Source organism: Somniosus microcephalus, chromosome 3 (assembly GCF_052327205.1).
Source record: "Somniosus microcephalus isolate GS21.2 chromosome 3, FLI_Smic_1.0, whole genome shotgun sequence".
Classification (NCBI taxonomy): domain Eukaryota; kingdom Metazoa; phylum Chordata; class Chondrichthyes; order Squaliformes; family Somniosidae; genus Somniosus; species Somniosus microcephalus.
Window position 1 is genome coordinate 245,820,918 of NC_140989.1, and position 18,308 is coordinate 245,839,225.

The following is an 18,308-nucleotide window of genomic DNA, read 5'->3' on the forward strand; positions in this document are numbered from 1 at the left end:
AGCAACTTGTTCAGATTTAGAATTGTTAGTTTATGGAACAGACTGCCATGTAGTACAGTGAATGTAGACTCAGTTGAAGCACTCAAGAAAGGAAATGGAAATATTTCAAATTCAGCATGGGGTAGAGGCTTGACGCCAGAGCAGAAGGGAGCTGAAAATGATCTCAGTGGGTGCAACAACAAGGACCTAAATCAACAGGACCAGCTCAATGGTCTTTTCTTATTCCTACATTCATATTTTTACAAGTCAGCTAACATTACATTTGAATCAATGAAGCTTATATGGTGAATGCTTAAAGGGTTCTTTAATTGCTGACAATTAAGACTTACCTACTTCCAGTCAATTTAATTTTATTCCCTGCTTTAGCAGGTATGAAAGATCTGGAGTAAAGTACCTACTATTCTACAAATTCAATTCCTGTTCTCAAAGTCCTTTCACATTGCCTCTATCATTCTCCATTTGGTAGATTTCAATGTATCGCTGTAATTTCTTTATATTAAAGAAATCATTTAACATCTAGAGACAGGGTAGTGCAGTGAGTTAGAATGATGTCTATTCACCTTTGGCACCTGGATGTGCATCCAGCCAGACTGATGGGATGGAAGTTACCCCCTCTCGCTCTCAGAACTGAAGGTCTTAAATTAATTTGGGCAGTCGCAAAACAGTCCCAGAGGACAATACAAAACTTTCAAATAATTCATCACTAATTGAAACTGTGCTTTTTGGAGCTTGTATGTTAAAGCAGAGTACATGGAGCTTTACTCTACATCTAAACTGTGCTATTTCTGACCAGCAAGTGTTTGATATGAATACAAATAAAAAAAATTGTTCAGTTCCCTCGAGTGCACACACATTATTTTGATGAGCATAAATTCACTTCAAAAGCAATTCATCACATCAAGTACTTTGAAATGTTTTGATGTGATAAACCACTATACCAGTATTATAAGAAATAACCTTAAAAAAATTACTATAAAATGGAAGTAATTAAAACTCTATCACCAACAGGTCTTCTGCTGAGGTTATGGTGGATTATCAGGAGAATCCCTGCAGAAATTTAACATTACGCTAAAGCAATCTCTTTTCCCACCCCCCCCCCCCCCCTTCTGACCCCCGCATTTGTAAATTTGAGTAATTGGATGACAGCATTTTTGGATTTGCAACTTTGCTGAAAAGAGCTGTAACTGGAGATACGATGGCCCTTATCTGCTGTAGTGTTAGGAGGCTAGTGAATGGAGAAAACAGTAATTCCTCCAGCTGAAAAATGAAGACTTTACCCATGTGGGCATAAAATAAATTGGGAAATGATGCAAGCAATCTGTCCTCTAAGCTGCGTGGCCGCGCAGCAATTGGAAAGGTACCGTGCGGGCTGCTCACAAGCTGCTTTCTGTAAGATACCGCGCATGCTCTGTGGTACCGCGCACAAAAAACATTTTTTTTTTTTTTTTTTTTTTTTTTTTAAAAAGAGGGAACATTAGATACAAGTGCTATTGAATGAATTTGATCCAATTCAGATTGTAATATCAGCCCAGATTTTGCTCTAGTGGAGCATGCCCAGTTAGTTAGACTTTTTCCTCACCCTTCAGTTCGAAAACTTCTTCCACCTCCGTAACATCACCCGACTCCGCCCCTGCCGCAGCTCATCCGCTGCTGAAACCCTCATCCATGCCTTTGTTACCTCTAGACTTGACTATTCCAATGCACTCCTGGCTGGCCTCCCACGCTCTACCCTACATAAACTTGAGGTCATCCAAAACCTGGCTGCCCATGTCATACCAAGTCCTGTTCACCCATCACTCCTGTGCTCACTGACCTACATTGGTTCTCGGTTAAGCAACGCCTCAATTTTAAAATTCTCATGCTTGTTTTCAAATCCCTCCATGGCCTTGCCCCTCCCTATCTCTGTAATCTCCTCCAGCCCCACAACACTACAACCCCCACCCCCCCCCCCAAACAACACAGAGATATCTGCACTCCTCTAATTCTGGCCTCTTGAGCATCCCTGATTTTAATCGCTCAACCATTGGTGGCCGTACCTTCAGCTGCAAAGACCCTAAACTCTGGAATTCCCTCCCTAGACCTCTCTACATCTCTTTCCTCCTTTAAGACGCTCCTTAAAGCCTACCTCTTCGGCCAAGCTTTTGGTCATTTCTCCTTATGTGGCTTGGTGTCAAATTTTGTTTTATAACTCTCCTGTGACGTGTCTTTGAGACGTTTTACTACTTTAAAGGTGCTATATAATTACAAGTTGTTGTTGTTGAAAACTTTTTGCGCTACAAATTGCTGGTTGTGCGAGCTGATAACGGCATGGCAAGGGCAATGGGACATTGATGAACAACAGGATCAATTGTCTATCTCTTAAACAATGAGATTTCAGGATTGAGAAAGCAGAGGAATGACGGAGAAGGGAATAGGGTGAATTAGAATCAAAGTAGGTACAGAAAGTGAAATAAAGAGAGGGAAAGAAAGATTGGATTAAGAGAGAAAGTAAAAAAAGAGACAAAGCAAAAGAAAAAAAATTAAAACATAAAATTTTAAAAATCTCCAATTTACTACCTCCAGAAATGAGATTCCACGGTTTCAATTGTTCCTTTTCTGGCTTGAGAGGTTGAGAGGCATTGCAGGAACATTAATCATTAAGAGGGTCCTTACGCTGTTAAGTACCAGCCCTAACTTTCCGTGGAGAGTTTAATTGGCAATTAATGCGCAATTGCAGCAATTTCTTGAAACTCAAAGGGAGGTTGAGGGGGAGCTGCCATTGTCGCTAATGCCAGAGAGACACAAATCATCCAGCAATTGCTGGATGCCTTACACACGATTAATGACATGCATATTATACTCGCCGTTATTTTGCCAGCAAATTCTGGCCCATCATTGTGGAGAAAAAGGGTCATATTGGCTCTCTTAAATTATCAAGAACTAAAATTCTCCCATTCTAAACAGTTAACAGAAACGGTAAAAAAATTCCTTGCAATGCTTGCAGACAGCAGTATTTCAAAGGATAGCAAAACAGGCACTTACCCAGACGCAGTTAAATAAAAACTAAATGATTGAAGACATGAATTACCAATAATGATACAATGCCAAGTGTGGTTTGCAGATGGTAAGAATTTTGAAACTTTAAATGATATGAGGCCAAATTTGTGAAAGTCATCCAAAAAACCCCAAGCTGCAATTGAACAAACCATATTCTTGACGAGTTCTGATGAAAGGTCATCGACATGAAACATTAACTCTGTTTCTCTCTCCACAGATGCTGCCTGACCTGCTGAGTGTAACCAGAATTTTCTGATTTCCAGCATCCCACAGTATTTTGCTTTTATATTCTTGATACAGTTCATCTTCTCGCCCTACTCTTTAAACCCCAGTATTGTCCGGTGACATGGGCCTTGGTCCTGTACTTTGGTTTCTCAATAGAAAAATTCATAGTTGGCAAACTAAACATTTTAGTTCAGCACTTTATTTTAGGCAAAAGACCAAGCAGTATATATTTGTTGTGACAAAGTTTGTTCAACACTTAAAAATTATCTATACAATAGAAAATTAGTACATTATAAGTTGGGGTATTTTTTCTAGGCTTTACTAATCAGGAAGTCATGAAGAATGCAATTATTATATCAGATATCATACGGCTATAATGAAGAGTTAGCATTTTATAGTGTACAGATACTGCCCGGAGTTCAGGGTTATAAAAGGTGAGCTATCGGTGTAAGACCCTCCCCCACCAACCCCAACATATTTTGGGAAGCTCATTGCTGCGGTTTTTACTAAACGCTCACTCAATCAGCCAGAAAGGCAACAGTTTACTTCAGTGTCCAAAAGCTGCAGTCAATAGCAAGAGTAGATTTTACACGATCTACATACAGCTGTTAATTTGCAACAGCAATGGGCAACGTCAAATTAGCAGACAGCAAAAGAAATTGCTCTTTAGCAAATCAGAGACCGTTACAGTCCAATACAGTCATCTTCTTCCACCACCCTTTCCGACAGTGCATTCCAGATCATCATAACTCGCTGCATTAAAAAAATTCTCATCTCTCCATGGTTCTTTTGCCAATTATCTCAAATCAGTGTCACTGACCCTCCTGCAAGGGGAAACTGACTGAATTTTACTTCCTTAACCCAGGAAACCCAAGGTTAATTGTACCAACAACAGAAAATGCTGGAAACACTCAGCAGGCCAAGCAGCATCCGTGGAGAGAGAAACAGAGTTAATGTTTCAGCTCTGTGATCCTTTGTCAGAACCATTCTGACGAAGGGTCCCAGACCTGAAATGTTAACTCTGTTTCTCTCTCCACGGATGCTGCCTGGCCTGCTGAGTGTTTCCAGCATTTTCTGTTGTTATTTCAAATTTCCAGCATCCGCAGTATTTTGCTATTGTGTTAATTGTAACACCCCTACTGCCATGCTGGCTGAGTTTAACAAAGGCAAGGAATCAAACCTGTGCTCCTTCTGGTCTGCATGGCTTAGTACCGCACCGCACTGTGCAATTATCCACTGAACTATCACAAGTGAAATTAATTTTAAAACCATAAATATAAAATAACATTGAAAAGTAATGATGGGTGATTGGTAATTTTACATAGGTAGGCCTGCAAGTGCATCGCCCTTTATCTGGCTATTAAAAAGTGTAGAATGAGAATTGTAGTAATTCACATGGATTTGCTTTTCTTGAAATGGAGTCTGAATGTATAGATGTAAAATAACACAATCCATTACATGGTGCACATTTGAACTCTCCTACATTTGTTGATGTTGATATCTGATAGCACTGTGCCAAGCACAAAACCATAGCATTTTCTTTATTGTAAATATTATCACTTTAAAACTCACAAGGTGGTCACTATTTAATAACTATCTTTTGTGCAACCTTTAAGTCGATGGTAAAGGATGGAAAACCTTGAGGCTGGCAAGTCTGTAATGGTTCAAACTTGTCTTCCTGGGAAGTATGAACCACAGGAAATGCTCACAGTTTTATATGCCAACAGAAAGAGTTTTGTTTCATGGTTTTCAAAGCAGTGTTCTTCATAAGTATCACATCAACTGCTGCTGCCTTGCCTAATCCTCAGATTTAATGATTTTCTCAAATCAACAAGTTACAGGATTTAGATTTGCTGGTCCCACAAACTATCTAAGCAGCCCAAATAAAATGATTATTACAGTTCCTTTATTACTATATACTTTCATATAAAATGTTAGTGGAACAGCTAACTGCAGATCAATGCAAAAATGCAGAGTAAGGAAGTGATCTGGGATTCAAAACTTATACCCACAGTTTGCAAAGTCCTCCTGCTTCCTGTATAATCTATTTGTCCATTTATCATTCAATACAGAGTGCAGCAACATGCAGGAAAGTGCAAGCAAAGAACATAAGAATTAGGAGCAGGAGTAGGCCATACGGCCCTTCGAGCCTGGTCCGCAATTCAGTAAGATCATGGCTGATCTTTGACCTCAACTCCACTTTCCCGCCCGATCCCCATATCCCTTGATTCCCCTAGAGTCCAAAAATCTATCTATAGCCCTTTCAGGTAGAGAATTCCAAAGATCCACAACCCTCCCAGTGAAGAAATTCCTCTTCATCTCAGTCTCAAATGGTCAATCCCTTATCCTGAGACTATGCCCCCTAGTTCTAGACTCTCTAGCCAGGGGAAACAACCTCTCAGTATCTACCCTGTCAATCCCCCATAGAATCTAATATGTTTCAATGAGATCACCTCTCACTAGTGTTTAGATCAGAGTGAATTTATAAAAGGTGACAAATATTTTGATCAAGAAAGAAAATTATATAATTTTGCACTATACAGTGACAGGACATTTTTCTTATTGAGCCAGATCTTACCGTAGCAGGGCATCTAACAGCATCTGCCATTAGTTAGACTTGCCCTTGCACCCTACAGCTCAAAATATTTTTGCCCTCTTTAGTTGCGGAAAGTGCGAGCTGATAAGAGCGCAGCGAGGGAAACGGCATCTGGGAACTAAGTGAACAGGGCAACCAACATGCCATCTCCATAACCAATGAGGTTTAAGGACTGGGAAATAAACAGTGGAAGGACTGAGAAGGAGGACGAATTAAAGGGGCTCAATTCAATGTCAAATCAGGTAGAGAAAAATAGAGGGGGAAAAAGATTGGACTGAGAGAGAAAAAAGAGACAAAATGGAAAAGTAAGAATTTTTTTGGAAAACTGCCATTTTTTAAATCTCCCTGAAAAATTCAAAACCTGAAGGAATGAGACTCCACACTTGCAATAGATAATTTGGTGCCGGAGAGGTTGTTTGGCAGTAGTTAACAATTATCACGTTGTTAAAAGGGTACTTACGCGACTAATTACTAGCCCTAAATTTCTGCAGCGGGTTTAGTTCGTATCTACCGCGCAAATACGGTAACTTCATGGCATTCAATGCATGTCAATGGTGAGGCAGACACCAAAATGCTGTTTTTTGTGAAGTTAACGGCAGAGCAGCAAAACTAACTAACTCGGACAGCAACCTTTAGATATCCGCGCATCTGCTCTTCACCTGAAGTTGCTGTACCAGTTACGCATAAATAATGGCGAGCGCCATTAGCCTCACCATTATGTTGACAGCAAAATCTGGCAGCAAAATTTGTTCATTGATTGCAAGCACTGGTTATAATCAAAAAGTAAATGACCTCAACGCAAATATCCTTGCAATGGTATTTTGTACTAGAGTCAGCACTTATGGATTGGAGAAATGGAACACATTATCTCCAAAAATAAAATGGAAAGACAAACCAGCAGAGCAAACCTGGATTTCGAGCTGTTAATGATTATGAAAATTTCTGTGGCCAAAACTGTATCTGAAATGTGGAAACGTGACTTAAAAGGAATGTCGAGAAGATGTCTAATGCTCATGACTTATTAGATACAGACAGCTGCAGTATTGAGAAGGCAACTTGTGACTTCAGAGCGAGTACAGGACTGAATGAGAGTATGTATCATACCAGTGCCCCTACTGTCTCCAATCATGTTATTTTTGGGTTAGATGTATAAAAAGATTTCAGGGTTCAGGTTTTTTTTTGATGTAGTAATTTACTAATGATTCACATTGAGGAATCTCAATCCTACAGTTCTTTCCCCCACCTTAAAGATCTGGATCTATTTAAGAAACCAAAGATGTGATAATCAACCATGGGATTCTGGAAAATCTTGTGTGTTTTAAAAATGACAGTAAAGGAATTTAAAAGAGGATCAAATATAATTTATTATCTTGTGACACATAGCACTGGTTTCCACTGATTGTACAAGTGAGGAAGACTGGAGATTAAAGAGAGACATTAGACATCCCGTTAAACTCACACTATTTGTGGTGTCAAGCTTAGTGCATTCTTAATGCACAAGAGAAACCATAATTTCAATCCAGTGTTACTCAAGTTATTGTTCCTCTACTTTGCTGGAACAATGGCTCATTAATCATTGCATATTAATTTTGATATTTCTTGGAGAGAATTGGAAAATCAATGTCTGGCACTTTTCAAATAATCAGGATTTATGATGCACCACTAACCAAAATTAATGGCAGAAAGTTAGTACTGCATGAATTTGTTTTGAAATAGTTATGTATTTCTGAAAATAAGATCTTGCTTTGAATTGTTTTTCTTTCACCAGAAAATAAAAAAGATATCGAAAGGTGAATTAAATTGAAACCTTTTAAAATAAATTAGAAGAAACAAAACCAGCACCAATTAAAATAGTTCCTTTTCTGTAAATGTGTTGGAGAGTGTCAAAAGTTCAGTTGACCTTCAGAACTAAAATTATGAATAGCTTCAAAAATGTCAAAAGACGTGACCAAGCTTTTTTATGATGTTGAAGGAAGATTAGAGTCAAACAGGAACTGTAATTATGGGAAATTTAATATTTAATGTGACCATTCATAGACTATTTAAAGTTCAGGTTATCCAAGATGTTGTAGCTTATAGTTTTCTCAAGAGTACTTGACGGAAACTTTTACGAAAATTTAATTTTCCCAAAGGAAATCTTGATGGTATCAATGCAAGTTAAAAAACATCAGAACCTGCCCTACAGTACGATAGTGTAGTGGACTAGAGATTGAGACTAATAATCTAGAGAACGAGAGTTCAAATCCCACCATAGCAGTTTGAGAATTTGAATTCAGTTTTTTTTTTAAATGCTGGTATCAGTAAAGTGACCAATGTGTGACTCCAGTGCCACACCAATGTGGTTTACTCTTAACTGCCCTCACTTGGTTGCATCAAACCACTACAAAGACCCACCACCTTCTCAGGGTAACTGGGGATAGACAATAAATGCAGCCTTTGCAATGAAGCCCACATCTCGAGGATAAATAATTTTTTTTAAAAACCTCCATCACCTGAACCTCAATTGCCCAATTTTCCAATCATCCACTAGAATTTCTGAGAGACAAAGCCTATGCAAACCATTGCCTCAGTGGAAAGTCCACCAACACCAATCTCCTCCTGAGCTACAAAAAGTCAACCTCTTAATCCAACAATAACTTATTTGTATTTCACTGGTCTTTATTCCTGTGCATACAGTATTGCAGGACCAGATCAAAATGCAGGGATATTAGATTGTCTACTAGTTATACTAACCATTTAGTATAATAATGCGATGCAAATTATATTAAAAAAAATAATCCATGCACTATATTTAAATATGAAACTAACTGTCCTTCTGCACACACAAGAATTCAATAGCTCTCTCTTCAGAAATGTGGTTAATTTTTTTTGAAGAAAAAGAGCAGGGTAGTTCTCCCCAGTATCCTGGCCAATAGTTACCCCTCAGCGAACAGATTATCTGGTCATTATCACATTGCTGTCTGTGGCACCTTGCTGTGCGCAAATTGGCTGCCACGTTTCCTATATTACAAAATGACTACACTTAAAAATAGTTTATTGGCTGTAAAGCGCTTCGGGACGTCCTGTGATCGTGAAAGGCGCTATATAAATGCAAGTTTTTTCTTTAAGGTTTTAGATGGCAGCAAAGAAGCTTGGAGAGAATGATCACTTCAGAATCATTCCCTGAAACAGTTTTAAACTTCTAACAGCATGACTTAGGAACACAAAGCACTGAACAATTCACTATTCCAAATGAAGTCAGGTAAATATCAACCCCCTCTCCCCCCCCAACTCATTTCTAAGCTGTTATTTTTGTGACAAATCTATTTGCTCATGTGGAGGGTAACCGCCGACGTGGACTAGTTGAGCTAAATGGCCTGTTTCTGTGTTGTAACCTCTATGTATTTTTATGTATTTGACTGTTGTTTCAGCCTAATTGGGTCACCTTCTAAAGATTTTTTTTTTAGAATGAATAAACTTTAATATGAACACTGGGAGTGAATACTTCATCTTAAACAAAATAACCCTTGTTTAATACTATGTCAACAACCACGTTCTGGCTTGAGGAGGCTGCACTGCATCGACATAGAAATGAAAGCAAGTACTGAAAATTCCTCCCATTCGAGGAGTCAGTAGTGTTACATAAATCATTCAAAATCAGTAAGACTGTCACAAGGAGATCATGCAGACATGCAAATGGTACTGTGAAGTAAAGGTGACTAGCCTAAAATAACACCCTTTATGTAGTACAAAATAAACTTCTGAGTGTTTATGCCAACACTGTCACTTTAAAAACAAATGCTAACAGAAAACATGAAGAATGAAAAATACTCAATTGTTAGCACCAAAATTTCTGAATGGAACCCAGTGTCTGATGTAGAAAGAACATTTAAGACGTTTACATCAGAATCTAAATGAAGCTTTTTAAAAAAAAAGTTACTGAGTTGACAAGTTAGTATTCACTAACCAACAATCAATCTGATATACAAATAGGATTACAAAAAAAATCTTAACTGGTTTCAATACAGCCCAGAAGGAAAGATATTAAATAGATGATATAATGACGCTAGAACTTTAGTGGTTATCTAGTTCAGCGTAGTTTTAATCTAGTGAATACCCCAGCTAACTAGACAACTATTGCCTATTCAATGCATTTTCTTGACATTTGCTTCCAGAACAAAATTCTCAAGAATGTGTTTTTTTATTTCAGAAACGATCACTTTCTTTTTAATGAATAGAACATAAGAACATAATAGGAGCAGGAGATTTGGCCCCTCGAGCCTACTCTGCTATTCAGTAAGATCCTGGGTGATCTTCTACCTCAACTCCACTTTCCTGCACTATCCCCATATCCCTTAATATCCAAAAATCTATCGCTCTCTGTCTTGAATATACTCAACGACTGAGCCTCCACAGCCCTCAAGGGTAGAGAATTCCAAAGATTCACCACCTTCTGAGTGAAGAAATTTCTCATCTCAGTCCGAAATGGCTGACCCCTTATTCTAAGACTGTGACCACTGGTTCTAGACTCCCCAGCCAGGGGAAACATCCTCCCTGCATCTACCCTGTCAAACCCTGTAAGAATTTTGTATGTTTCAATGAGATCACCTCTCATTCTTCTAAACTCCAGAGAATATAGGCCTAGCCTACTCAATCTCTCCTTATAGGACAATCAACCCCATCCCAAGAACCAGTCTAGTGAACCTTCGTTGCACTCCCTCTATGGCAAGTATATCCTTCCTTAGGTAAGGAGACCAAAACTGTACACAATACTCCAGGTGTGGTCTCACCAAGGCCCTATATAATTGCAGTAACACATCTTTACTCTTAGACTCAAATCCTCTTGTAATAAAGGCCAACATACCATTTGCTTTCCTAATTGCTTGCTGTACCTGCATGTTAACTTTCAGTGATTTGTGTACAAGGGCACCCAGGTCCCTCTGAACACCAACATTTCCCAGTCTCTCACCATTAAAAAATACTCTGCTTTTCTATTTTTCCTACCAAAGTGGATAACCTCACATTTCTCCACATTATATTCAATTTGCCATGTTCTTGCCCACTCACTTAGCTTGTCTATATCCCCTTGAAGCCTCTCTGCATCCTCCTCACAACTTACATTCCCAAGAAAGTAAGATGCCAAATGCTGCACCATGGAGTGAGCTTATGCCTGCAATTCCCACGTGACATTATCCCCACCTCAGGTGGTCCATTTCAGAGAATGGCAAAGTAGAACCCAGACACCTTTGGGACAAAATCAGCCAGAACCATTTTCCACACACATTCCAGCAGCCCATTACAGAGTAACATTGGCAGCTGTTTGAGCAGGTCACCTGCCTAGCCCTCAGCCTAGGAGGTTGCATATGGCATGCAGAATGGACAACCTGAAGAGAGAAATGAGGGGGGGGGGGGGGGGGGGGGGTGGAGGCAATAAAAATAGAATATGCATGCTGGAAATTCACAGCTGGTCAGTCAGCATTTAAAGACAAAAGATAATTTAACATTTTGAGCAAGATCTTTCTCGGTGAACTGGAAATATTAACTTTTGTTTCACAGCCAACAGAGCCGACTGATGTTAGGGAACTTATGACCTTATTCAAAGAAAAGGAATTCTCCGGGTGTCCAGGCCAACATTCCTTCCTCAACCAATATCACTTAAAAAAAAAATACAGATTAACTGATGGCTCATGTCAGTGTTGCTTGTGGGACATTGCTGGTCAAAATGGCTGCTGCATTTGCCGACATAACAGTCACTACACATCCAAAATAATTCACTACGAATCTTTTGATGTGATATAATGTGTATATTTATATATATATATATCAATATGCACTTTATTACATCAAAATATATCAACCTGAAGCTTTATCTTTGCAATACAGAATATTTATTGAAAGAAGGAAGTGATGTGTGTTTTCTGCAGTACAAGATTCTTTACTTTACATGCAACAGGCATCATTTAATGAAATTGTGGGAAGCAGCAGGGACTGAACAAAATTCAAGGCGGGAGCTGTTAATACATTAGCAGTACATGGCAAAACAGTAACATTATTGGTGGGTTTTACATGGCCAATTTATTTTTCAGCTTTTTATCAATCACCTAAAGAAAATCAGAGGTTTCAGCCTAATCTGCCAAATTAATGTGACAGGATTCAAGCCAAGGTAGTATTTGGCCATTTCTATTGCGATAGCGCATGATGCTGCTTCATACACGTCATATTTTTACATTTCTACCGTGGAGGAAATAAGTTTATTGTCGCACCAATTATAGGAGTATAAAATGTCCAACAGCTGGCATTTTGGAGGCCCAGTCAGTGTGTCAGCATTTGCTAACAAAACTCAGTGTGGGCTACATTTCCTCTCCACCAGTTCTGCTCCTCCCAGAGTTTGGCTTCTAAAGCACCAGAGCCAGTCCTTTCCTACTCTCAGCACTGCTCCCTCCACATACAGCGGGTGGGTACTCGTGAGAAGTTTCTGCCTACAGTATACACAGAGGCCACAATCCTTGCCTTTAGCACTGCGAGTGGTGTTGTGGGGCGAGGGGGACTGATTCCAGTGCACTAGTCATCAGGCTCAGATAGGAGCAGGAAAAAAAAAAAGATATGAAAGGAAGAGGGGAATGAATGGCAATGAAAGAGGTGGGAGGGGAAGAGAGGAAATAGATAGCTGTGCAGGGGAGAGGGAAGGATGAAAATTAGGGGCAATGAAGGGGATGGAAATGAATAGCAATAGAAGAAAGGGGGGGAAATTGATGGGGAGAGAATGAATTTGGGAGCAGTGCACAGCAATTTTTTGCCTTCAACATTTAGATTTCCCCTTCAGGCCTTTATGTACTTGTATTGGAGGAACACAAAGAAACACAAGTGAAGGAATGCTTGTACCTACTGCTGAAGTTACAAAACCTGCTTGTTTTCACAGGTCAGGGCTGTTCTTGAGTGGTTAGCTTTTTGGGATGGTCAGGTTTTTTTTGAAGCAGTTGGTCAGGTTTTGCTAATTTTCTCAGAGCAAAGCCAGAGTGTATTCCACTGACGTGTCAGACTCACCCAAGAGTGACAATTCCTTCTTCACTTGTGTAGAAGACTCAATATCTCAACTTGGAATATTTCCCCGTGTATGCAGAGACTTAGTACTGTACTCGGTTTAAATCTTATTTATATCGGCAGGGAGCTCTTCTCAAATGCTGGTTTTTTTTTTGATGAGGAAGAGGGAGAAGATTTTAGCCATGGCTTTCCGCTTCTGTGCTCGCCGACCCGCAATTGCTTGGTCACTAATTTTAATGGTGGAATATCATGGACCAGCGTGCCCAGAAGTGGAAATCCCAGGCCTTTGTCTTTAGGTGGATAAAGGATGTTACTGCTGAGGAATGAATTTCCCATTTGCACACGACTCCTTGTCAAACACTCATGCTAGGGATACTAAAAATTCAATGTGGGTTAACAGCTCATTGTACAATTCCCAATAATGCACCTTTAACCCAGAGTTCAGAGTAGCAGCTCCTAATGCGTCACTGAGAATTCCATTTCTTACACCAGATATAGGTTCAGAATCAGACTGTTAATTTAGTGATAAATTTTGGCCAGATTCTGTGCTGGGGACTCATGTTCACCCTGCTGTATTAAAACTGGCTAGATTCATTTCACATTTCATTCTTACTGCCATTGCAGACTTTGATCCCATCAATCTGGGTTTGATTCACTTCTGGCACCTACATTTGAAAGGAGTGTATTCTAATTCCCTGTATTATATGCTGCAGTGGCATATTTTATTTTAAATTCAGGGCAAATCCTACCTCAGTTTGCTACTATATACTGGGTACAAATCTCACATGTCTTGGGGTGAGCTTAGATTTATGGCTGAGTATAATGAACAAATGCACTGAACAGCTACAACATACAAAGGGTTAACATAGTACTGCACTGAAATAGTATGCTAACTTTATATTTTTCTTCATTTTCTAATCATCATGATGACTTTAAAAATAGCTTTACAGGTGCATAGAGGATATATACTTTCCCATGCTTTCCCAGGCTCACATTAGTGGACTTGGCTAGAAAAGCAGTTAAAATAGACATTTTACTAGCAATGAACTGAAGGAGGAGACCAGTCACAAAAGGTAACTAATTAAAGCCATTTACTTGATCGCAAGTTCCAAAGACAAAACACCATTTGAATGTCTAAGCAAATTGTTAAAGATTTACACAATATCTTTGGCTCCTTTTTTAAGATAACTGCTTATAAGAAAATTGTGCATTTCAAGATATATACTGTATATTATCAAATTCAATAGCTTGCAAGTTGCTAATTTGACACCAGAATTTTTGTGGCACTAAATTAATTCAATGCACTGCAGGAAGGTGAGCCTGTTTAATTAATCACAAGCGACTCGAAGTTTAGATTACAATAAAAGAACATTTAAAATCTATACAGCAAGTTATTACTTTAGCAAGGGAAAAATATCAAAGCATCCAGTGTAAATTAGTCTGCCAAATACTAACCTTGCCAACCACCAGAATTTGCAAGATCACTTGCTACTGATTTCCACACTTTATACGGGGTACAAAGTTGATTCATTCTTTTAAATATACTGTAGAATTTTGGTTTGGCAGGCGGTTTGGAAGCGTCCCTGGGACCCGTGGGCCTTTATTTTGACGTCCGCCTGGAGGCCCGAGACTGGAACGCTCCGCAATCTGGACACCTGGAGGTAGGATCGGATTTGCTTCGTGGGTCGGAGGCGTACTCCGGAGGTACGCCTCCGACTGCAATTTCTACCCCCTTGTGTTTTTAGACAAATGAAATGGGTAAGGGAAACTTTGTCTCATTAAGATTATGCCCTGGTGGCAAAGTAATATTTTTTAAATTCTCAGAATAAGCAAACATTATAAATACTTCAAATAATTTTTTTTCACATTGCATTCTTGCAACATTCCACATTACTCCTTTTGACAGGACAGGCAACTATGGATATTGTCATAGATGTCACCGGATCTGGGTCTCCAGCCTGGATCGCTCAGTCTCTGGACTAAATGCTTTTTGCTGCCTTACATTCTTTGAATTATCCATAATTAGAAAAGATACATTTTTGTATAACAAGATGATTAGTTCAAGGTTACATAAAACAAAAGAGCAGTATTTTAAAAATGATCATATTGGGACACATCTAAAAGTACATACTGTTTGATCTTGTCATTCTTCGGTCCAAATTTTGGTCCAGTTGGTCCTCTTCTGTGGAGAAAACATAAAATCAGAAATGCTGAAACAGGATAGGCATATAAATCATAATTAAACAATCTGAAAACATTACATATTAGGCAGGTTATCAAACTTTATTCTTACTATCCCGTCATGATCATCACCATCAGTTCACCGTATACCTAGCACCTTTATCCAACACTGATCCCCAGCTGGGACAGTCGTGGACTCCTAATGGGCTCCAGTGCTAATTGTGTTCGATCATGGAATCATACAGCACAGAAGGAGGCCATTCAGCCCATGGTGCCTGTGCCGGCTCTTTGAAAGAGCTGCCCAATTAGTCCCACTCCCCTGCTCTTTCCCCATAGCCCTGCAAATGTTTCCTTTTCAAGTATACGTCCAATTCCCTTTTGAAAGTTACTACTGAATCTGCTTCCACCGCCCTTTCAGGCAGTGCATTCCAGATCATAACAACTCGCTGCATAAAAAAAATCATCTCCCCTCTGCTTCTTTTGGCAATTATCTTAAATCTGTGTCCTCTGGTTACCCACCCTCCTGCCAGTGGAAACAGTTTCTCCTTATTTACACTGTCAAAACCCCTCTATTAAATCTCCCCTTGAACTTCTCTGCTCTAAGGGGAACAATCCCAGCTTCTCTAATCTCCTCACATAAACCGAAGCCCCTCATCCCTGGCACCATTCTAGTAAATCTCCTCTGCACCCACCCTTAATGAATAGGTTGGGGGAAATCATTGATCAGGATGAAGGAAAACAAAACATTTCTATTTGGTCCATTCCATATAGAAATTAGCACACAACAAATACTTCACACACGTGATGAATGGAGCCAGAGAACCAATTAAAAATGGGATAGGATTAAAACTAGTTCTTACTGGAGTATAAAATTATAAATGTTATTGAAGCCTTTGCTCATGACATACCCATTTTCTTTCGTCGCAGTTTTGAATTCAGCTTTTACAGAATAATGACATAATGGATGAGATAGAAAAGCTATGGGTATCACTTCACCAGCTCAGTACTGTAGTTTGAACAGGTTCAGAGTGTGATGCGCTCCAGTAGCTCAGTGGGCTAATGTACCTTGTTCCACAGTACTAAACCACATAGATCAGGAAGATCGCAGATTCAATCTGTGGTCAGCACCGAGTTAGCCAATCTCAGCAAGGCAGTGACAGAAGTGCTACAATGTCCCTGGGCTAGCGAGAGGGGGGAAATCCATGGCCATGGTTCCTGCAGGAAAGTAAAATGTTTGCACACTGGGCAAGGACGAGAATGGGCTCAGCCTTGCTGCCTTCCCCTTCCTGAGTCAAACCAGCTGTCGACAGTCATGGCGCCTAGGCTCACACTTAATAAATGGCCATTTAGGCAACGCATAGGGGGCTGGAGGTACCCAAGAAACTGTGGCCCAGCATGAGTCACTGCCTATGGAGAAGAGAAGAGAAGATGGGAAAAGAGTTTAATCTCTGTTTGTTTTCTATTGTATTGTGATATTTTGCTCACAGACATTCAGTTCAACATCATTATTATAAACCTCTAACACAAATGAAACATTCTTCCCTGAAGCTTAATTAAGTAGTTACGGAACTTTGCTGATAAGAAAGACAGCTGACAAAATGGATTCTCTGGGCCTGCAGCACTTTTTGGAATTAATTTTTGCCAAGCTATAAAAATACAGTATTCAATTCTGACAGTTTTGGCATTGGTGGAAGGTTTCTAATGTCAAATAATAATCAAATTTACAGTAAGTGCAGTCACAGCCGAACCTGGATATCATTCAGAACTACCTGGTATTTCCCATTAAAACTTAAACAACTTAGTCCTGTTTGCATGTGTATTTCTTATTTATTGATTTGTTCTGTTTGAGTTCTGCGGGCCTCGAGTTTGGAAAGGGCTGTTTTTAAGCACTGTTGCCTCACTGGTGGATAAAGCTTCAATTAGAACACCAAGATCTGTTAGTATCAGTAAATTAAAGAGAACATTGATTTAAACTTTGTATGTGACCCCAAGGCTCCATAATGTGCGTTCACGTAGCCATAAAGACAAAAGTTTAGACAGCCCTGCAGTAGGAGGTGGTCTTATGTATTTTCAGCAAAATTCCCCAAGAATAGCTTTTTAAAAGCCAAAATACAGCAAGTAAATGCACTGCAGAAAGTTAACCAGAATTATTCTGGGTCACAAAATTCAAGTCCGCACTCACATTACTGACAACAAAACAAGTGCTTCTGCTTAGAGGAGGTTCAAAAATAGTTAAATAATTTTAATTATAAATATAATTTAAAAACACCAGTACAATTACATCTCAAAATTTATTTTGGATTAGTGGAAAAGAGAGCGCGGAAAGAAGCAAAGAGTCAATTTCAACAGTAAATCATGATGGGGCTGAAGCCTCATTACGGTGATCTCAGCAGAATCAGCTGCTTTGCCAGTCCTCGTCAGATTGCTATGATGAGGGTTAACTGTATTATGGAATTGAAACCTATCGCATGGTGAAATAAAAAGTAAAAATCTCATTGAAACGTCTAAAATTCTGACAGGGCTAGACAGACTGGATGCAGGGAGGATGTTTCCCCTGGCTGGGGGGTTGAGAACGAGGGGGTCACAGTCTCAGGATACTGGGTAGGACATTTAGGACTGAGATGAGGAGGAATTTCTTCACTCAGAGGGTGGTGAACCTGTGGCTGTGGAGGCCAAGTCACTGAATATATTTAAGGAGATAGATAGATTTCTAGACACAAACGGCATCAAGGGGTATGGGGAGAGAGCGGGAATATGGTATTGAGATAGAGGATCAGCCATGACCTTATTGAATGGCGGAGCAGGCTCGAAGGGCCTAATGGCCTACTCCTGCTCCTATTTTTCTATGTTTCTACATACTCACAGGAAAAAGTCTTCCTCTTCATCAGAGTCATCTTCCAACAGGTTCCGCTGCAAAACAGGTAAGAGTTTGTTATAAGGGTCAGGCACTGGTCATCCTCAGGAGGCTACTTTTGGGAGTTACTCAGTCACATATCTTAAACTATCCGTTAAACTCTACACTAGCTTGAAGACGTGTTTACACATGGCTGGCTGATTTATCTTTAGTTTTAAGTTTGCACGTAGTCTCATATGCCCTCATTCACAGTCACAGTGGTTGCTTGATGGTAGAAATGAAAGTAAATCATGCAGAACCCGACTTGACACTGGATCACAGCATTTATGCCCTCACCTCAATAACTGATAAAAATGTTCAGATTACAAAATAGATTCAGATTCAAAAGATAATGGC

At 39.5% G+C, this 18,308-nt stretch overlaps 1 protein-coding gene across 2 annotated transcripts in view; it reads right to left on the reverse strand.

Annotated features, from left to right (window-relative positions):
* Positions 1 to 18,308, reverse strand: part of vamp4 (vesicle-associated membrane protein 4) — a 91,517-nt gene that overhangs the window by 33,792 nt on the left and 39,417 nt on the right. For both annotated transcript variants that reach the window (XM_085982309.1, XM_085982310.1), the window contains exons 3-4: positions 17,922 to 17,968; positions 15,009 to 15,059 (exon numbers count right to left, since the gene is read on the reverse strand). In XM_085982309.1, the coding sequence (XP_085838435.1) occupies positions 15,009 to 15,059; positions 17,922 to 17,968 (98 nt within the window). The remainder of the gene's footprint in view (positions 1 to 15,008; positions 15,060 to 17,921; positions 17,969 to 18,308) is intronic.